The following is a 22,488-nucleotide window of genomic DNA, read 5'->3' on the forward strand; positions in this document are numbered from 1 at the left end:
AAAGCAATATTGTATTGAGTTTGTGATTCTAGAATCTTCTCTCACTGGTTATTTTTTATTAAGAAACATTATCAGTTAAACCAAAAACAAGTGACTACTCTCAGGGTTAGGTCTTAATGAATTTATTTATTAATTGCCAAGCTGGATAATTACATTCAAACTAAAACAGTCTAAATGTCATTAATCTATCTGCATCTTGATACACAATTACCTAACTAGCCATAGATTTTTTAGTTGGTCTTAAATCTTAATAAACTCAATAATGTATGTATACCAAACAAATTTATTAAACTACTTTTATTAGCAAACCACTAATGCCTATAACTATGTAATTTGTTTTAAAATACCCTGTCGTATAAGTGTTTGACACTCAGATGTAGGCAGGAAGTGTCTACTATTTTTCTTCAACATAACAACATCACCATCTTCTAATTCTAATTTTCCATAATCTGTTATACACAGCACTTCAATATACAATGATTTAGGAGGTCTCAAATTCTCCGTTAGATCAATACCACTATAACCAATATCTTGGCCCAAAGACCTCATAAATGTTGCTAAATTGGTTGAATATTTAGAAAACCAATCATATTCACTGTCAGATAATAATTCTCTTATATCTGGAGGTAGGACTGAGCCAAACTCCCATCTCAGAGTTTTAATTTTATTAATGCGATCATACAGGTAAGCTAATAAGCACCGTTTATTGCGCTCTAGTGCTGAATGACGAACCTGAACAGTTGTCCACAATGACTTATTCTCTGAGGTTGCATTTCTGAAATTACAAAATATATATGAATGCATGAATTATGTTAGATGTTACTCTTAGCATGCAAAGGCTTAGCATGTAAATTGCTATGTCCACAAGTTCATCTTACATCTGTAAAGGATCAAAAACATATGATTATATATAAAGTTACTTACGCATCATTCATGTTCAATTTAAACAAAATGTGCATTTCTTCAATAATTTGACGAATCATTTCATCCTGCAACAAAAATTAACAAATAAGGTCTTAGTAATAATATACAAAACAAATATAAATGTAAGAAAACTGCTTACATTGAATGGACTCAGTGTTTCCCGGTTTCTCTCAGATTCTTTTAATAATTCAATTACTTTTTCACCGAACATGCCGAGTTAGTTTGGTTTTTAGCCTTTGAATCAGTTTTCTTATTAATTGTCGTATTGGTGGTAGGGAGAGGATACCTACTTTAACACATCGGAATTATTTAAAAAACCTAAACGCTACTTATAAGTTATAATAACGGTTATTGTATAGATGTTTTTGTAATGTTTTATAACTTAAACAAGATATTTAGTAAACAGCATGTAAATTGTTGAGTGTAAACAGTAGTTTTAGTAGGGACAAGAGGGATGCTCGTGCTCGATCAAAAAAAACATCGATGTTGCTATACAAAAATATCGTAACATCGATGTTAACTCACGGCCTACCGCACGACTAATGGGGCGTTCCCACGGAGCGTTAATCACGACAGTCAACTACGCTAGTCAACTGTCGTTCGTGACACTCACGAAAGTGTGAATTGATGAAACGTTCACATGGTTGGGGGATTTCGTGCCGTTCACGCTTCGTGTTTCGACTTAGTCATTATCGAAACATCGATATATAAATCTCTATCACGGTATTCCTCCAAACTTGGATCATATAACACCTTTTCCATAGAATATAACTCCAAAAAACGCGTAGTTTCACTGTCGTTAAACTTAATTCCACGTTGTTGTGACGACATCTTGGCTTCACGAACGGTATATCACGACTGAAAATCAAACACGTTTGATCTATCCACGCTTGAGTCGTGCGCCGTTCCTCACGAAAGCAAGTTTAACGCCTATGCGTTCACACAGAAGTGTATTTCACGAAAGCGTGGTTGACTGTCGTGATTAACGCTTCGTGGGAACGCCGCTTAATGCAACTTACGAAACAAATTATGTCTCCTATGAACGCATCTACAAATCATTCCTATTAAAATTTTAAATGCGTATTCATTCTTTGCGCCTAGGTCGTTCCCATCGTTCGTTCTTCGTAGTTTCACTCGCTCTTTCTTTCTCACGCTTCCTCGCTACTCTTTATCAACAAAGAAAATATATATTAAAAGGTTCTTCTTTATCAAAATTACTTTTCATTCAGTCAGTTGATAAAAATATCGGAATATGTAATAATTTGTTGTTTCTTGATAAATTTCGAACCATTTTACTGTATTTTATTTCTTTGTCAATTAATTAATGCAAAAGTTCAGTTTTCGATAATTATCGAACATCGATGTTGGGCTTTCGATTATGAAATCGATGTCAATATCGATGTTTTTCTAACATCGAACATCCCTTAGTTTTAGGCATGTATTGGCAGTTGGCATTTAACGTATCACAACACATCATTGCAATTGTTAGGTGTAATTACAATTATTATTATTATATGTATAATTACACATTAATTAAATACAAGACATATTTTTATTTATAATATTTGTCACTGTCAACTATCATGTGCCAAATTTTTGTAAAAATATATCGGTTCTCCAGCGAAAACTTAACGTTAGCATAACGTTGATTTTATGGGAACCCTTATGAAACAAGAATAAACTAATAACTGGAACTTTATTTTCTAGCGCCATCCTAATGCGTATATAGGATATACAATATATTATGTATTTTTTTTATCAAAATTACAAATATTTCTTATTCTACAAAATAATATCTTATCTAAACTTTTGGCAAGTTCTTGTTATTTGACACCTAGATAATTCCTAGTCTGTGAATGTTGGCTTTCAAACTTTTTGTATCCGACTATATTATAGTTGTAATAACGAGTAATCTGTGCCGTGTGCGACTGACAGTCAGTGTTACCAACTCTACCAAGTTTTAGGTAGATCTACCAACTTTTTAGGTAAATCTAGCAACTTGTAGGTAGATCTACCAACTTTTAGGATTTTTCTCAAATCTATTACGTTATAAAGAATATCCACCAACTTTTTGTTAATAAACTTTTTATTTTTATATTGTTAAATTTTATTTTATACACACAATAAGTTAAAAACACCGCGCTTTTGCGTTCTTGACAGTTGAAATATATTGATATACATCAGCCAATAAGAAACCTCGGCTTATTTACTGCGAGTTTTGACTTATGACTAACTTCAAGACTCTCATGAACTTACTATATATTTTGATATGTAAAGCGCAGCGTTGAATAAAGTATTTTAGTACTATTGGTCTATCTAAACATTAAAAAATAAAATGATTAGCAATGAATGTGAAAATGAAGAAAATTCTCCTCCATGAAAGAGAGAGTAAGATTGATCTCTTCAATCCATAACATGCTGTGATTTTTTTATGAATATTGTCCATTTTTTAGTTAATATTCATTTTTTTACTAAATACTATTAGTGATTACTTTTTTACGAAAAAAAAATGATTAAAGGGTAGCATTTTTTTATATTTAGAACTAGTTGGTAGATCTACCTACTTTTCGAATTTAAGATGGTTGGAAACTACCAACTTTTGAAATTGTATCGACCTACTCGATAAAATTGGAGTTGGTAACACTTCACTGACTGACTGATAATTATTACTAATACTTATATTATTATCTGTACGCTGAGTGCTGACTGCTGACTGCTGAGTTCAGTACATAGCATAGATCTGATACATACATTACTATTTACTAGTTACTACGTAACTTCAGTCAGTTGTTGCATGTTGCCACTTGTGGTCGTTTTGCGTTAAAAGTACAATATTTTTTTATTTTAAAATGTGCAAAACCGCAAATTGTTGAGTTTTCTTCATAATTTAGTTTTAAAAATTGAGTGATTTATAGTGAGAAGCGTTAATACTACATCACGATGAGTGCCAGGAAAGCTGTTGACACAAAATTCCTCGACGATGAAAATACGGACTCTGGTTTCCTTTCGGGGCCTCTTAGTGAACAAAACTTGACGGAGGAATACAATCCAGACGAAGAATCAAAAGAAATACATGACGGAGCAAACGATACACTAGACCGAACTAGTGATAAACAAGAAATGAATAAAGACGACAGCTGGAAAGATAATAAGAGTAGTAAAGGTTTGTTAAGTGAACATGAAGAGTTTGATAGTGGGGTTATTTCTATGGAACTGAAGTCAGGTGAAATAGACTGTCAAGAGAGAACATCATCACACGTCCCTGTAGAGCCACTGATAGTGATTGAAGAAGTTAAAAGTGACAATTCAATTCAGGCTCCAAAATATGACCTACCTCCAATCAACATATTGTTTGAACAAGATGAGGATGGTGATACGTAAGTTTCACGATCAACTTTCTTAATATGTCAAATAATTAGTCTGTATTGTGGAAGGGAAAGTTACTTTTAAGAATGAATGTGAATGGTTATGTATTGAACTGGGGATTCTTTAATTTAGTATCAAATTCAAATTCAAAAATCATTTATTCACGTAGGTAACACAATGTACACTTGTGATTCGTCATTAAAGAAATAAAATGAAATATCAATGTGGTATCCATTCTAAGAAAAGAAAACTATGTCGTAAATGTAAAGGGATGAATATTACATCTAGTCACACATATTTAGGCTATTTACATTGCAATATGTAAAGAATGTTTTGTTAAATAGTGCTTCTTTTACAGACAACTTCACATTGCTGCAGTCCATGGATGTGTCAAATCAGTTTCCACCCTTATAAAGATATGTCCTGAGAAAAAGTTACTGAATATTGTAAATCGTTATGGCCACACAGCACTGCATCTTGCTGTACTTGCTGGACATTATTATATTACAAAAAGGCTTTTGGATGCAGGAGCTTTATTAAGTGTTAGAGACTGTAATGGAGAGACACCACTTCATGTAGCTGTTAGAAAAACACATATGAAAAGCTTGAAATTTCTTCTTGAACAATTAAAAAGAAGTCCTCGGGAATATCATAATGTATTGGATCAGAAGAATTACAAGGGTAAGTTGTTTTAATTTTTTACTTGCTGCTTGTTCTCTCCCACTCACACAATCTTAGTAAAAATTTACGTAATCAGTATTCAAATATGTATTAATTCTTTGACAGGATATTTATAATTTACTTATAATATACAACATATTTTAAAATAATGATAGGGAAGTTGATTTAATTAAATATAATGAAATAACATGATATATTATACATGATATTGCTTGTCATTGTTTTAAGAAATACCACAATGTTAAAGTTTTTAATGTGATTCATATTTAAAACCCAATAATGTGTGGAATTTCCAATATGTTCATTTATTTTAACACTCAAAATAAAGCAGTTTAAAATCAACTACATTACAAAATATCTAAATACAGTACAATACTAATGAGACCATGTTGATAATATGATCATGAACAGTAATAGGTACTGAAAAATCTGAATTTGTGCAAAATTCCTGAAGGTGTAAAACCCAAGGTTTTCCTTGAATAGGACTTTACCAAAAGCAATTTGTATTTTAATAGTTCTACTCCATTAGGACTGTTATTAATTTGTCAAGAAATAGTGAATATTATATTTAACCACAACAGTTTATGCTCTAATAATAGGCTAATAAATATAAATAATATACAAAGTTTTCATCCTCATCTCAAGTATAATGTATAACAGCATCTTAAATTATTTAATAATAAACCATTTATTTAATATAAATTAAAAAAATTGAGTGATAAAGTCTAAAAACAACACTTTTCTATATTCCCATACAAAACATTCGCAGTAATATTTAAAGGCAATTTGAACTTTAATACCATATCATAAAGTTCAAGTGTTAGTGGAGGGGTTTCGGGAAGGTAAATTTTTATTTTTTGACATAATGTATTTGTTGTATTATCAACTTTATTTTTTTTATCTTACTAGCTAGACCGGTGTCCCGAATAGCAGAATAAGTATTTAAAAAAATAAGGAATCGACTGTTAGGCGGTACGATGTTCGCCAGGACAGCTAGTTTAATATAAAAGTATATATATATTTCCCTTATAAATTGGATGATCGAACAAAATGTGTATACATAAAAATAAAATGACGTCATGACGCTACTTTATAATTATTGAAACCCGATCGTGGTAATGACATTGGTAATAGAAAATATAACGGATATCAACCTGCCGGATATTAACCTGTCGTCCTTCACAGGCATTGTTAAGAAATTGCAGGACACTGGCACGCAAATGCACGTCATTATAAAAAAAGATGTCACTAGGATGTATTGAATAGGTAGCCGACCAGTTATCGTAAACATTGTTTACGTGTTCAGAAAGATGACCGTCAAGGTCTTGAGCACACTCAATGGAATCCGCATCCTTGGCAAGTCACGCGCGGGAAATACAACTGATGGTTTTTGATCAGGTATTGAAGCGTGGAAAAGTCAAGATTTACCTTAAACAGCTAGCCACAATATTTAAAGTCAAATTTTTACACTAATCACTACATAGTATAAAACAAAGTCGCTTTATCTGTCCCTATGTCCCTTTGTATGCTTAAATCTTTGAAACTACACAACGGATTTTGATGCGGTTTTTTTTAATAGATAGAGTGATTCAAGAGGAGTTTATATGTATAATAACATCCATTAAATTGTGGAGAAATACTGTTATTTTTGAGGTTTCTAATGTGATGTCGTAAATAATTACATTTTTTCCGCTTACATTGCAAACGCAGGCTGAACCCTACGAGTTTTATCAAAATAATGTACTAAGTATTGTACACATTGAAAAGGTCTACAGAAAAGTCCGTGATGGTATATGTCTATCTCTTATGGATAACCCACAATAACTTTTTTTTGTCATTTCTTTTTACGACAAATAATGGCTAATTTTCGAAGCGATTTTAACCAATACAGCATTAATCCTTAACCAATTAAATACCTTGAATACATTGTTCATTTAATATAGATCTATATGGCCCTTTACAGCATATGATTTAAATGAATATTTCGAAGATATTACAAATTTAAAAATTGCGGGTCGCAGCGCGTCGGAGGCCGCGGTTCTCCCTTTACTTTATAGCACTTTGAACTTAGTATCAGCATTGCATGCGTGCAAAGCCGGGGCGGGTCGCTAGTTAAATATATATTATTCTATAGGTACACATTTATGCTTAAACACTGGGAAAGTTGAAACCTGTTTCGAAACCTCTCAGTTTCATTGAGACAGATCTAAGCTACTTTTAAAGGTCTTGAAATGTATTTTTTAACGAATTAATTGAATGTTATATTAAAGCAGCTATTTAAATATTCAATTGACATTTTAAGTAGGGTAGGAAATGTCTACAGACGAGTTTTTCTATTTTATACAATGCCTCGTCCTTGCCTTGAAACTTTCAGCAGCTATTGACATAGGTTTTCCCATCGTTGTGACCTCGTTTCATAATAATGTAAGCGATAACATTATTGTTCTTTCAATAAGAAGTTTAACAAATTAACCGTATTCATTTTGGAATTCCCAAGAAGTGCTAATGATACCCAAAAGTAAATAATTACGGTGTATCTTTAGGCAATTGGCAACCGCGCTATACGATGGGTATTCCCAAAGTGTTCGCGTAACACATAACGATATGAACCGGCTCGCGGAGAAAGCGTTGCAAACATTCACAAAGCCCCAACTCAGACGCCAGTGTGGCTGTGTGGGATATCCCACATTGTTGCTTGTACAATGTTACGTGACTTTCGGATGAGGTTTTTCCAACTTATATGATTTCAACGATAAATAAGCGATCATTGACACGTGTATTCAATTATGTGTGTCACCTTGCGCGAACGCAGCTTATGCCTCACTAATTATATGCAACTAAAAGTAAACGTATACGTATAAAATGTATACGTTGCTTTGTTTAGTCAGTTGCATAATAGCAAGTCTGTTTGTTATCATTGCGTCGACAGAGTTGTACTGCTAACTCTAAACGCGCGATTGGATACATATATATTATTACTACATAGTATAAAACAAAGTCGCTTTCTCTGTCCCTATGTATGCTTAAATCTTTAAAACTACGCAACGGATTTTGATGCGGTTTAATAGCTAGAGTGATTGAAGAGAAAGGTTTATATGTATAATAACATCCACTAAATATGGATGGAGAAATACTGTTATTTTTGAGGTTTCTAATGTGATGTCGTAAATCGTAAATAATTACATTTTTTCCGCTTACATTGCGACATTTATCAAAATAATGTACTTAGTATTGAACACATTGAAAAGGTCTACAGAAAACTCCCCGATTACATATGTCTATCTCTTATGGATATCCCACAATAACATTTTTTTTGTCATTTACTTTTTACGACAAAAATTGCTAATTTTCGAAGCGATTTTAACCAATACAGCATTAATCCTTATCCAATTAAATACCTTAAATACATTGTTGATTTAATATAGATCTATATGGCCCTGTACAGCATATGATTTAAATGAATATTTTTGAAGATATTACAAATTTAAAAATTGCGAGACGCAGCGCGTCGGAGGCCGCGATTCTCCCTATACTCTATAGCACTATGAATTTAGTATCAGCATTGCATCCGTGCGAACCCGGGTCGCTAGTCTTAATATAATAGGCGAATATGAGTGATCTTTTGTGGCTAACCTTAAATACCCACCTCTATCAATCACATGGGGTGATTATAAACTAAATAAAAACTTCAAAGAACCGTTGTCGGAAAGTACAGAAGGTTCTCGTATACTATGTAAGGAAAACCGCAACCTGAACTTAAATGGTCTTAAGACAAGTCATCCGCCTAATGCTTGATTTAAGTGCAACAATGACTCGGATACTCTTTGGGTAATTCCGAGGTGAAAGTATTTCAAAGGCTTCGGAAATCCCAGTCTGTGTATCTGCGATAATGATGCAGCTTTTGTATGCACCTGTGTATTAGGTATCGTTATAGTTTATTTGTGTACATTAGATACGATTTTTTTATGTATCAAGTTGACCATGAGTAATGCAGGAAGGGTGGTAAACACTAGGTATAATTAATATACTTTCTTGAATCATTGCCTACTCACGTGGTCAAAGGCGTTTAGATAAATCGATGACCGCACCGGTTTTTTGGAAAACCAACATGAATCCGGTTTCCACATAATAAATTGCTTTGAGAAATTCAAAGTTTATTGTACCTAATGATTAATATTACTCAAGTGTGTACCTACTATGTTAAGGAGCAATCGAGGTATTTCCCATCACATGCTTCATTAATGGTCATGTATTTATTTGAAATATAATTGAGATATTTTAGTTATATAACGATTATAATTATTATTAGGTAGTCATTGATTTTAAAACTAGCTTAAGTCTACTTTAAAATGTTGTTAGTACTATGTTGTAGGTGCATACAATATGATACGTCATTTATAAATTAGTCCAAGCTTATTCGAATCAAAAATCAAAATACGTTATTCAATTTAGATGCTTCTTAGAGCATGCTTATGAATGTCAACAACGTTTACAAAATTCACGAAAGAGCAAGACTACGCCATCATCATAGTCTCACATGTATGAGTTAAATATGACGCGGAAGCAGTGAAAATATCATCGACCGTATATGGTGAGGGCAACAGCGCGCGCGCCGATTGCCACATTATTCGGAAAACCCGAGTACTCCCCGCGCCGCGCTCCCCTCACACCCGCGTCCACATGACCGCTCGCGCCCATTTACATCTACGCAGCTGTTTATTTACACCTCATTGTATATAGGTTTCATACGTTTGCGTGCATAATAATTAAGCTGACTTAGCTGTAACATTGCAATTCGCTTGCCAGCACCTACCTTGACGTAACTTCACTGATACATTCAGTAAAGCGCAAATGCGCAAAAAAATGTTACTGGATTTTTAAATACCCGCATTTACTGATAACAAAAATACTATTTTATATCGTGCGAGAGATAAATGGCCTTTAATAGAGTTAAATGGGTCGCCATTTGTGCGTTTCATTTTATTACCACTGCCGAAATTTAAGATGATGCCAATTGCCAAGTTTCATAAAATAGTTGTCAATGTACCCACATCTAGAATCTAGATCGATATTTGAATAATGAACGTTTTTTGCATAGATCGATAGAGATTACCTTATCAGCTGTGATTGTAAACTCGTCTGCTGTCATTGACTTAGCTAATTGTCATACGGCATACCTTGATAAACTTGATGTCATGAGAATGATATAATTGCAAAGTTTTTATACAGTGTAAAGTCGCATTTGGCTAAAATATAGATTTAAACTTATAGTAGAATATTTAATATGCACATAATACAAATAACTGGTCGTATGACGTATTTTCAAGGTAAACTTACAATAATTCGTCGATACTAGCACATAGTAAGAGTCTAACTCGTGTCTGCTGTAACTTCGTTTTTTTTTTTAATATCATGCAATAGATTTGACTTTATGCCTGTTACGTCGTTTTGGCATCTGCTGAAATCTATATATATATATAATGAAAATGGTCTTCGTTTGAGGCTCAATCACGCCTAAACCACTGATCGTATCGACATGAAACTACCACCATTCGATGCGAAATTTTCCTAGATGGTTTATGGCTATTTATTTTGTTAATTCCAACGTTCCTTCATTTTTTTATTTCTGTTTTACTTTTATGAAAATTTTTCCCGCTAATAAACACAAAAGAGGCTTCCTAGAACCGCAAAACGTCAACATCTGTTAAAAACTCGATTTTCGAAATATTTCAATTTTCTTAGCGGGAAGTTATAAAGAAGAATAATAAAAATATGAATAAAAATAAAATAATGAAACATAAAATTTATTTTAATTCGTCCAGCAAAGCGGGCGCGAAACGGCTAGTACTTATATAAAACCTCTTCCCGTAATAAATGTTCTAGATATTAAAACTTGAGCTCAGTTATTTCGGTTAGAGAATGTTTGTTGAAAATAACACTGGACAGGGGCCAGCATCTGTTTTAGGCACAGTGAGATGACGGCGAGGATACTATTTTAGAAAATTAAGCTAATTCTGCTCCTGACTTACCTTTATATAAATAATTTATTTTTCGAAAGTTGAAATATTTTGTCGGAGCTGTTTACGTTTACTAATAAACAGAAAAACATGTTTAACGTGTTTATATAATTATATAATAATGAATACTTACGCCTTCGAATTTTAATGGGAATTTTGAGAAGGTTGTATGTTAGAAGAATTAATGAATTTCCTTAATAACGTAGACAGATATAATGATACTGAGACATCTGTTACATATATTTAATCTATATTTTTATCTGTCTATTAAGTCTTGAAATAATTGATGCATTTTCTGCTGTAATCGCATCTAGTTATTTTGTAATTCTTATTTATTTTTTCATTCTTTGAAAACCACTATTCGTGTCTATTTGCTTTTACGCACATGTCATATGTCCTTTTGGGTTAGGTTTAATAAGCCGGATGAAATAACTGTTAAGGCCGATTTACATTATCTTAGTGTTTAGGAGAGTGGTTTAGGATAGTACTTTAGTTGAAACATGTAAACGCTACTTGCTGTAGTAAACGCTACGCTAAAGAACTTGCCTTTCAAGTTGTACTAAAGCACTCTCCTAAACACTAAGATAATGTAAATCTGCCTTTATACTTAGTTGTTACATACTTAAAATAAATATTATACACAAATGTTCTACACAATATTTAATCTTATACTAATCATATTCCCTTACTTTTTTGGTAAAACAATATGTAAAGTGTGGTTTATATTTTTTCAGGTCAGACGTGCCTCCATATCGCAGCTTCAAATGGCAACATAGACCAGATAAGGACGTTAGCCTCCTATGGAGCTAATATAAATGCTAAGGTAATATAAATACTTATGAAATAACGATTTAATTGTAAACATTTTATTGCTATAGATCTTTATTGTATCTGTGTGTTCTGTTATATATGGGACTCATCCATATTATGGGTACAATGATTTGTTTTAAAGAAAATCCTATCAATTACGAGTAAAACGATTATCAATGTTCTATGGGGTAATTTTTATTAATGCATTTTTCAAAACAATAACTTCTTATTATTTAATTTATTTGTTATTATTTTAAAAATATAATACAATTTTAAATCACATTTAGAAAAAAAATAGTCAAAGTTTTCCGCAGTTGCAAACCTAAGTGTTATTGATTTGTTACTAGAAATGTTGTAGTTAGATTTAACACGAATCTATCCTGATACTATAAAAACAATAATGATTTCAATAGTGTAACGATTAGTAGAATTCGCACTCCCAAAGAAAGCTTCCTTTATTAATTTATTCATCTAACGCCCAAACTCAATCGATCTAGTATTTTTAAATAATAGCAGTTATACGACATACATATGGGGGTCATGTATTCCCGTTTTAACCGCGTTATTTATTACGTGGTAGTTGAAATCGTTATCACTCGGTTACGCGTAAATATATGTTGCGTAGTCCAAGCAATTTTTGGCAAAGTAGTAAAAAATTGACAAACAACAGATGAAAAAACGCAAAATTAAATATAAACTATGCTTAAAGGTAGTACAAAAGCTCAAATTTGTTTGAAATATTTAAATTATATACCCTATTACTTATCAAGTTACGCTTTGATATCTGTTATCTGATTGTTCATTTAGTACTTATTAATTATACAATTACATACTGATTATAATCGTAAGATTCTCGTTGAGTGTCCTTAATATCACTATAAATCACAATATCATGTCATTTATGTATCACCAAGCATCAATATTAAAGTTTTACTAATTGTATACAAATTATAATGTAACTAGCAGACCGGCCAAGTGTTGCTGTGGCTAAAGTTTTTGTTATAATATTACATAGTAGTGAATAGTTCACGGGAAATACTATAAATAAATAAATAAATACGTTTAAGGGAAACGGTAGGAGAACTTATGTGAAAGGTAGATAGCTTATGTGAAACGTTGGTACTTTTAACACAGCGCCATCTGTTAGAATTGTATCAAATAATAAATAAATATTTGCAATAAAATAATATTGCGGGGGGTATAAATTGAGATGTAAGCTATCCTATATTTTAAGTTGGATCAAACTACACATGATGTGCAAATTTGATTGATATCGGTTCGGTAGTTTAGGAGTCCATCGCGGACAAACAACGTGACACGTAATTTATATATATTAAGATTACTTGTTATTAAATTAAATCTGCATTTATTTAAAAAGTTACTACGTGATGTTTTTGTGTATTTCTTTTGGGAAACCCGTCGTCAATCGTGATATCTGATAAGACGATAGCGGGTTTTTACTGAGCTATATGTAGTTCAAATTTTCACCAGCGCACTAATGAGGAATGATGAAACTGATTGCTTTTAATGATTATACATTACGAAATAATACAATTGCGTATTAGAATGTCTGATACATAACTTAAAAGAATTTATATTTCTTAAACAATTAAGACTTGTAGTATAGAATTATTAGTATTTTAAGTAAATTTACAAAATATTTTGTATAAACAATTCGTGCTTGCCTTGATTAGGTTTTTTAAACTTTTATTTCTGTATGGCATTTAATTATACATTAACTAAACGTCTTAATTATTACAACTATTACGTTGTATCTATACTATATATACATAGTAAATTTAATTACGCATTTATTAATTATATTACGTTATAGTTCCCGTATATAAGAACCACTGCTAAAACTAAAATATTTTGTTTAATTAATTTATATAAATATATTTTAGTTTTACTAGATATGGATATGTTAACGTAAGATTGTAAAAACCGTTAGATTGTAATCTATCTCGCGAGATTGTAAACTGTCGAAAGATTGTGAACCTCAACGAACTGCTTACAAATTAACGTATTATTATTCACACACAGTGACAGATATAATTCTTCGTTTAGGCGCCATATTCTGGCCTACAGATAAGATAACCTCATAAACCAGGTTCAAATCTGAAATGACGAATTATTTGACGGAATGTAATTTATAAAACGTACTTAAACTAATATTGAATGATAGAATAACGTAAGAATTTGAATTAGTTCTTGCTAGTATGCACTCAGATGATTCGTAAGGAAATTCTTAACTAAATGGCCCTTTTTTAAATCAAGCCATGATTCTTCTGTAATAATAATTGACACTTCTGTAATAATAATTGACACTTCTGTAATAATAATTGACACTTCTGTAATAATAATTGACACTTCTGTAATAATAATTGACACTTCTGTAATAATAATTGACACTTCTGTAATAATAATTGACACTTCTGTAATAATAATTGACACTTCTGTAATAATAATTGACACTTCTGTAATAATAATTGACACTTCTGTAATAATAATTGACACTTCTGTAATAATTACGAAGTTTTTCAAACAAATACTTGTTATACAGGAGGGATTAGCCGGTAGCACTGCCCTTCACATTGCAACACAGAGCCGGGACGAGGCCCTACTGCGGTACTTATTGACTGAGACAGCGGCGGATCGGGGAGCCAGAGACTACGCGGGTCACACAGCAAGACGCTTCGCTCGTAATACTAGCCTGGCGCAGCTCTTTACTGATGATTATTCTGATGATGACGATTATGATTGCGATTCAGAGGTGAGCATACGAACTTAGAAAGCAACCATTTAAAAGTGATACATCGACCAATGGTATCATAATATTACATGTTTTACTTAAGAATTTATCGTAACAAAATCCTAACCAAAGAGAAATATGTCCAGTCTTTAAATTACCTCTAAAGTATAAGCGGTAAGGATCTTCCTTTATTTTTGTTTTTTTTTTTTTCAGAATGAGAGTGAGGTGGTGTGGTTTGAGATGCCTCAAATGATGGCTGCTTGTACGATGAAGTGCGCATAACACAGTTCTATGTTCAATTCATAAACCGTAGCTTTAATTAACAAGTGAGAGCACAATTCTTGTTTGATGGCTAGGGACGAGGTCAGAGGAAGTGGCGAAGCTAGTCTTCTAATCGAAATGTTATAATTAATATTCATTTAAAATTATTTACTCCAAGAGTGACAGTTTAAAAGCTATAATGCTCAATACAATACACCTATGTTTTTATGAATTACACAGTGCGATGTTCAAATGATATCAAATATGAAATTATATTAAAATGCAATCTGATATATCAGCTATTGTAAATATAATAATTTGAACATATATATTTATTCCTTGTAGTTATGTCGTTGGTAAGTTCAAATTATTCTATTTGGCTGTATCAGTCGTTGCCATAATGATAAGTATACTCGTGGAACCGGATGTTATTTTAACTTTGTACTATCAGAAAAATAACATAGTAGTAGAGTCGATATGTAGATTTTGGTGTCACATGTAAGTTGATAGAACTCTGAATATTTGAATGTTTATTCTAAGTTTAGCATAACATATAAAAAACAAATTTAAAAATTAATATTTGACAATTGACTTTTATACGAGTAATCTACAGTCTTTTGTCCAATGCCATTATGAGGTCGTGTGGTCTTCCTTTATCTAATATAACGATTATTAAATATCTATATTACTTATTTACTGTTTTATTTTGTGTTTTATTTAAAATTAATATGATTGTGATGACCTTAATTAACGTTAAAGGAAAATGATTGAAGATACTATGTTGTTTTGAATGATGTAATATATTATTCATATTTATGGAATTTCCTTGGGGTTTCGGGTGCAACATTGTTATTTGCGGAAAATGGATTACTCATTATTTAAGATTAGGCTCCGAACAGACTTTTAATCAAAGCAGTGATGGAGGATTAATCTTATGTCCGATTTACTCTATACAAAAAAGTTGAAAGAGTCCCTCTAGTTAAAGAGTTACTTATGGATTTTAAACTTGTTTACTTTTTGCAACTATTGTTTTTTAATAGTTATATAAATTTAGTAAGTTAAAATTCCGATGTTGCCAGATGCAAGATAGGTTGATATTTATTGCGCCTAGTACAAGTCGATTTTTGATTATTGATCAGTTCTGTTGCGATGCCGCAGTTGAAAGTTGTTATCTGGAATCATATAATTTTCCGTTTATTATCAATGAGGTCGAGATAACGGTTGTATTAATTCTATGATGAAAAAAAATAATTGAGAACTTGCATTGTAAAATATCTATTGTCTATTCTAATGTCATTAGACCTGTAAAAAATCTGATAGTTATGATAAGTAAAAAAATGATAGTTGGCATCCTAAATTGTCATTAATTTATTTAACGAATTTAATTCGAAAGCGGACGCACTTACATTTTTTAGTTCTATACAAAAAATTACCTATAAGTATCTATTTGCGTTTCGGAATTTTCAGATCGCTAGTTTGGATAAATGCTCTATTTTTTATGTAGAAATCTCCATGTGCCTGTAACTAGTTCCTTCGTTTTGGAATCATAGATATCTTGTTGACTTTGTCTATGTAACAAAAACATTTTTGTAAAATCTTATTTATTATATGATTTGATTAAGTTTCTTTCAGACGCCGTTATTTAAAGATTATTATTGTATGTATTATGATTAGTATATAACTACTATTATATGAAATAAGTTGAAATATATGATGTTTAATATTATACAGATTTGTTCTTATTACCTAACTAAACTACCTAAGTAAAAATAATGGAGTTTCTACTATTTTTTCCCCACTACAAACTGATATTTTTATTCCTTTTTATAACAATAATTTTATAGATGCCTAACACTAAATATTGATGAAGAAAACCAGCGTTATAACCTTCTCAGCCTTAGGCGGCGTCCTAATTGGGAGCGATCGTACGATGGCGCGATGCGTTTTTCATCTCACGATCAAAATGGTCGTGCGATGACCTAACAGGTGTCCTAATAGATCGCGCGATGTCCATCGTGTGATCAGTGATGCCGTCGTTCGATGGCTGGCCCTTGCCCCTCACGTCCCGCGCATTTCGCGCGTCGACGCATCGCGTAGTAACCGATTAGGACACTCAAAAGAGATCTGTTGCTTTGATTACATGATCGCACGATCAAACGCATCGTACGATCGTTATTAAAGCATTTCATGTGTTCGCACGATTACTTGCGAGGTTCAAATAGGACACTCTGATGAAATCTGTATGTTTGAACTCATCGCACGACGAGACCGCATCGTGTCATCGTGCGGTCTCCGCCAATTAGGACAACGCCTTAGATTTCAGTATCTGTTTCGTGGTAACATTTTTTGTAGTTATTTAGGTCTAATGCACGTAGAGTTCTTGTTCTTTTGCGTAGAATTAAAAGTCAAAAGCACCACTGGGTTGAGTACCTTGGTAGGCCCACAAAACTGATACATAATATATAGGCAAGTTAGACTGGCTGTCTCGTAAAGCTCAAGCCCATGTAGATACATTTATATGTGTCGTTTTTCAGTTTTCTTCATCTCCTAATTCGACAAATATTTATTTATTTAATTATAAGTAATCTTACAGCTAACATACATAATATTACAAAACAAACACTTAGACAGTACAAAAAGCCAAAACAGATTACATAGATAAACAATATTATATACGAAAAATTAAACAAATAAGCGCATCAATAGACAAAACTACATACAGAAAACTGAAATTTAATATTTAAAACAACAAATAATACTAAATACAACCTAAACAAAATTCGAGTCTTCCCGCCTCTTCAAATATTTTCTCACATGTTCTTTGGTGAGGTGGAAAATATCAATATCCTCATAATTAGTGTCATAGTTAGATACATTGGTGAATTATGCAGGTAATTCGAGTTCGTACGAGGCACATGGAACAATTTTGTGTGTCTTGTCGCATATGGAGAAGGAATTTTAAAAGAAATTAACGACAGCAAATAGGGGCTATCGATCCGCCCATTAAGAATAGCATGTAAAAAAAGCAGGTCTTGCTGACTTCGCCGACTTTCTAATGAGTCTAAATTAAAATAATTGCAAGAATGTGCATAACTATCGAAGCATTGGTATTTTTTAAAACTAAGGAATTTTACAAACTTTTTTTGTTGAAGAAAACAAAAAATGTTTCATTTTAGACGTACATTAACTAATTACGCTACTAAGTGCCTATTATTATCGTTATCATTATCATCACCTTTGACTCTCATTGGCGTCATTAATATTTAAACATCTTTATAATATAACGAGGCATTGTTTTAGCTATCTTGTTGAATAAGAGGGGCTGCTTCTGCGCGTATAGTCGAGTAATAATAATACTTAAGATTTACTATTGTTTTTGTAGTAGTATCTAGGTACTTTACTGGCTACAGATTACTTTGAACAAGGTTGGATTTAAAAATATGTTTCCTTTACAAAGACATTATTTTTTTTATTTTGATAAAGTAGGTTATAACAAGATAACTAAAGCTAAATAAAGGTGATTACGCCATCCATGAAATCACTCAAACAAATCACTTACTTAAAAAAAACAATTGGATAATTAAAAATATACTTTAATATTGTAACAAATACTTAGAACTATACAACCATGTGTTCGATTTATTATAACGGAATATCTTTAATTTTTGTATAATTAGAAAATATCACTATTAATGAAAAAAATAAAATCTGTATCAACATTCTTCGGGGCCTTCGCACGATAACTTAACGATAGTTATTCGCACGATACACGTTCATGTTTTCGTTTACCTTTAAAACGCCCACAGAACGAATCTTAAGTTTTACATACAAAAATATTTCCTTAACTATAAGGATAGGTATTTGATATATCCAAGCAAGTAAATGTAGCTGGGACTAGATGAAATTAAGGTAGCCGGAATCGAGGAGTGCTCAAAAAGACTTGCTGACTTAGTCAAGTTGTAACGGTTTTTATAATTATATTCATAAAACACAAACGTTTTAAAAAAATTTTAAGCTAACGGTAGTACTCTGTAATTTTCAATATCAAAATTGGATAAAAAATCATCACTATTAGATTAGGGAGTACTAGCGTGTTTGTGGTAATAGTATTGTTTCATTTATTTTGATGAAAAAATAATTTTTGTAATGATATACAGCCGCATTTATTGCAAGGCACTTTATAACAGGATTTAATAATCTGAACTTTGTGTGTATTAAACGTTACCAAATGGTATGTAGCAATGGTATATTATTTAGTATTTGGTTTTTCCACTACCAAACAGCCTCATGTTGAACAGTAAAAAAATGGAATGCAACTTTTTTACAAGGAATATAATCTAGTGTACCTATTTACCAAATTAATAAATAATACTATTTGGCTTGTGCACATATTTATCATATTTCACTTGTGTTCGATTTAATAATAATTATATAGTATCTTATTAAACTTAAACAGGTACATTGTGCTAGAATAACATAATATATAGAAAAGTGTATAACAGTTATTAACATGTATTTAGTATTTGTTAACATGTGCATTTTTTTTTCTTTAATCATTAATGGGATTTTAATACTTATTGCCTTATATATAAACGGGTAGGTTAAATGGTGTTGACTAGGTACCATAGTCAGGTACTTTACAGACGAGTAATATTTTAATAGTTGCTGCCTTAATGTGTAGCATACCACTGTCAAATTTCAGTGTAGTATGTGGGTCTATTTATTTGCAATAGGTCGAAGACATTTGGAAACACATATGTTGTGTTAAGGCCAATAAGACCACATGTGAAGTACTTATAGCAACATTCAACAAAGATCTTGTGTTTATTGTCTAAGCTATCTTCAGAGTTTCGGAGTTCATTCTTGTCTCTACCGAGTAGAGCACATATGACGGCGTAAGAAAAGGATTTAGCGATTGCCCGGGTGGCTAAGACCCCACAGAAGCCAAGTGTGGTTCTGAGAAGGAGGCATCCAAACATCTCAACGGAGGGCCAGATGATGCGGTAGGGTGGTGTAGCCTGTGGTGGAGACATATTTCCTAACTGGTAGTTAATCCAAGAACCAATTAGGATTCCTGCACATACACTCACTATCATTGTTGTATCACCTCTGAAAATTTTCAATCTACATTAATGTATTTATTATATAGCAATATCAGAGACTAGTTATCTCAAAGTATGAAATTAAGATAACATTAACAAATATGTCTAAATAGATAAAACTAGTCAATGGGGTCTGCCAACAACTATATTGAACGATTTATTTGCTTGTAATTCATTATTTAATTAATTGATGTAGTTCAAATTAATTATTTATAAATGTGCATATTATTATTTCACTTTAATTTAAACATATTAACTTTATATATAAAATATATATTATTATAATTTAACATTTGGTATTTTGTAAATTTCCCAAATCACTTACCGTGTAGGTGTCCACTTGTCAGATTGTGGGTGGTAGACAATGACAAGGATAGAAACAGCAAACACCACCAAGGGTGCTGAGTGGCTGGTCAATAACAACGCATCCAGATAATCTACAAGAGGAACAAGTACCAACAGCAGTGTAAATGCCAGCACAAGACCCGCTGCAATGTCCTAAAATATTAAATCAAATAATTAGAGAAATACAGATATACAAAAAAAATAAAAATTTAGTTGTGTAATTGGTAACGAGTACCTATATTAAGAATTTCCTTATTTTAAAATTGGATTAACTTATTAAGAAGAAAAACTAAAGAATTGTTTTATTATCCTGTTTAGTATAACCAATTTTGTTGAGAAAAAAATTACTAAATTAAGTTCTATTGATGTATATGTCACCGTAAAATTGTAAACACCGTTAGATTGTAATATATCTCGCGAGATTGTAAACTGTCGAAAGATTGTGAAACTCAACGAACTGCTTACAATTTAAGGTATTATTATTCGGTAGTTATATGAAATTGTTGGGAAGTAAAATTAACCTGTAATTGACAAAAGAAGTTTGAATGATAACTAAGTTAGTGTAGTACAATCTACCGAATAATAATACGTTAAATTGTAAGCAGTATGCTGAGGTTCACAATCTTTCGACAGTTTATAATCTCGCGAGATAGATTACAATCTAACGGTGTTTACAATTTTACGTTAACATATACAAGTAGAACTTCAATTCACACTGACATTTATAACAAACTGTAAACTTTTTTCAATCAGAATATAGCCAATTTAGTAGCATGAAAATACTTACCAAAACACTGTGCATTCCTAAATAAACTCTACTAACACATATTAAGGTGCACCATGAAATGGCTATAATGAGACCCCAATGCATTGGATACTGATATCTATCCATAGTATAAAAGAGAACAGAGAAAGGAATCGAAACGCCCACCATTGCATGGGTTGATGGCATACCATACTCTATTGCCCATTTATCTTGTAATTTCTTGACTGGGTATCCAGGTCTTGGCCAGCGGATTATATCTTTAAAACCTTGACCTGGAATTTTAAAATGAAATTGATAATTACTCATTATAAAATTACAAATAATCCTATTCATAATCATTTTTTTAACATATTAAAATGTCATACTTCCATACCTGTAAAAGTTTTATAAAATAAATGTCAAGATAGATTTGAAATCACATTATTTTTGTGAAAATTCTCTACAAATAAGAACACAGCGAACTAGAGAACATAATTTGAGATGAGTCTCTGAATGAGTAAGTGAATCTCAGAACTATAAGGCAGTATTCTGTTATACTTAATTATCTTAATCCTTTACTTTCCATGAAACCAAAATTATTAAAAATTTGCAATTTATAAATATTCATTTAAATGAATATAATTCAAGTTATTCATTATTTGCCTACAGTAAAAGAACAATGAACAGTAAAAAATCTTTTTAATTTCTTATCAATATTACATAACATCAATATTGATAAGAATTTAGAAATTGACTTAACCATTAATTAATACTAACCTATGTACATTACAACTGTCCAAACAAGTACTACTCTCCGACCTACTGCTCCATCTACATTCCAAAACCAGAATGGTATGAATGTTGCATAAAATATCTCATCTCCAAGAGCTGTTCCTATTACAAACAGGTAATACCAAAACTTATTGCCTATCATAAGGTCCAACTCATCAGGGCCACTCTCTTCTGATGTCTCTGTATCACTTGAGGTTAGGGAACTGCCAGAATTATCACTTGGAACTCTTTTATGTTGTTTAATATCAAATTCTTCATATTTATCAAGTCTATCAGAATGTATTACAGTGGTTTCATCTTTGTTGTTTATTTTTTTATATACAATGCCAAAAAAATTCTGTACTTTAACCACAAGAAGGGGATCCTTAAGGTATTCAATTATATTTTCCCACATTATTAAATTCATTTTATTCATACAGTGATTTATGGCTTAAAAGCCCCTGCAGAATACTAATTACTTCATACACTTTCCTTGAATTAGGCCTTGGTGGTTTATACAAAAAGGTAAATAGACTACACTAAATTCGCCATCAAAAACTCGTAAATACAAAATAAAAAGATGGAAGTTTTATTTTTATTCTAAGAGTTACACTAACAAGTAACAAGCAGTTGCAAGTCTTCAAAAGTAATAACTAATAAGACCAGTGCTTCCAGGGGGTCTAGCCAAGATGGCTTAACAGTAGTGTATGTAGA

General features: G+C 31.8%; 3 protein-coding genes across 3 annotated transcripts; 1 reads left to right on the forward strand and 2 right to left on the reverse strand.

Moving 5' to 3' along the window:
* Positions 1–265: 265 nt before the first annotated feature.
* LOC125052706 (DNA replication complex GINS protein PSF1-like) lies at positions 266–1,391 on the reverse strand. Its single transcript, XM_047653696.1, has 3 exons — positions 1,064–1,391; positions 925–989; positions 266–775 (listed from the first exon to the last, which is right to left on the reverse strand). The coding sequence occupies exons 1-3, from the start codon at positions 1,133–1,135 to the stop codon at positions 325–327; spliced, it is 588 nt and encodes a 195-aa protein (XP_047509652.1). The 5' UTR covers positions 1,136–1,391; the 3' UTR covers positions 266–324.
* Positions 1,392–3,631: 2,240 nt separating this feature from the next.
* Positions 3,632–15,503, forward strand: LOC125052705 (NF-kappa-B inhibitor alpha). The gene is made up of 5 exons (XM_047653695.1): positions 3,632–4,301; positions 4,649–4,971; positions 11,723–11,811; positions 14,362–14,571; positions 14,764–15,503. Exons 1-5 carry the CDS (start codon positions 3,865–3,867, stop codon positions 14,830–14,832), a joined length of 1,128 nt encoding a protein of 375 aa, XP_047509651.1. The 5' UTR covers positions 3,632–3,864; the 3' UTR covers positions 14,833–15,503.
* A 3,460-nt stretch (positions 15,504–18,963) lies between these two features.
* On the reverse strand, positions 18,964–22,435 carry LOC125052704 (sphingosine-1-phosphate phosphatase 1-like). The gene is made up of 4 exons (XM_047653694.1): positions 21,781–22,435; positions 21,046–21,296; positions 20,239–20,411; positions 18,964–19,920 (listed from the first exon to the last, which is right to left on the reverse strand). Exons 1-4 carry the CDS (start codon positions 22,208–22,210, stop codon positions 19,503–19,505), a joined length of 1,272 nt encoding a protein of 423 aa, XP_047509650.1. The 5' UTR covers positions 22,211–22,435; the 3' UTR covers positions 18,964–19,502.
* Positions 22,436–22,488: the final 53 nt, after the last annotated feature.

This window comes from Pieris napi, chromosome 9, assembly GCF_905475465.1.
Source record: "Pieris napi chromosome 9, ilPieNapi1.2, whole genome shotgun sequence".
NCBI lineage: Eukaryota > Metazoa > Arthropoda > Insecta > Lepidoptera > Pieridae > Pieris > Pieris napi.

Excerpts from the sequence above, each read along its gene's own strand:
- LOC125052706 (XM_047653696.1), bottom strand. The coding sequence starts at position 1,135 with ATGTTCGGTGAAAAAGTAATTGAATTATTAAAAGAATCTGAGAGAAAC. Across the intron at positions 990-1,063 it reads AAACACTGAGTCCATTCAAT|GATGAAATGATTCGTCAAAT; the intron begins GTAAGCAGTTTT and ends TTTTTGTTGCAG. Across the intron at positions 776-924 it reads AAATTGAACATGAATGATGC|AAATGCAACCTCAGAGAATA; the intron begins GTAAGTAACTTT and ends TTGTAATTTCAG.
- LOC125052705 (XM_047653695.1), top strand. The coding sequence starts at position 3,865 with ATGAGTGCCAGGAAAGCTGTTGACACAAAATTCCTCGACGATGAAAAT. Across the intron at positions 11,812-14,361 it reads GAGCTAATATAAATGCTAAG|GAGGGATTAGCCGGTAGCAC; the intron begins GTAATATAAATA and ends CTTGTTATACAG. Across the intron at positions 14,572-14,763 it reads ATTATGATTGCGATTCAGAG|AATGAGAGTGAGGTGGTGTG; the intron begins GTGAGCATACGA and ends TTTTTTTTTCAG.
- LOC125052704 (XM_047653694.1), bottom strand. The coding sequence starts at position 22,210 with ATGAATAAAATGAATTTAATAATGTGGGAAAATATAATTGAATACCTT. Across the intron at positions 21,297-21,780 it reads GACAGTTGTAATGTACATAG|GTCAAGGTTTTAAAGATATA; the intron begins GTTAGTATTAAT and ends TTAAAATTCCAG. Across the intron at positions 19,921-20,238 it reads GACAAGTGGACACCTACACG|AGGTGATACAACAATGATAG; the intron begins GTAAGTGATTTG and ends GAAAATTTTCAG.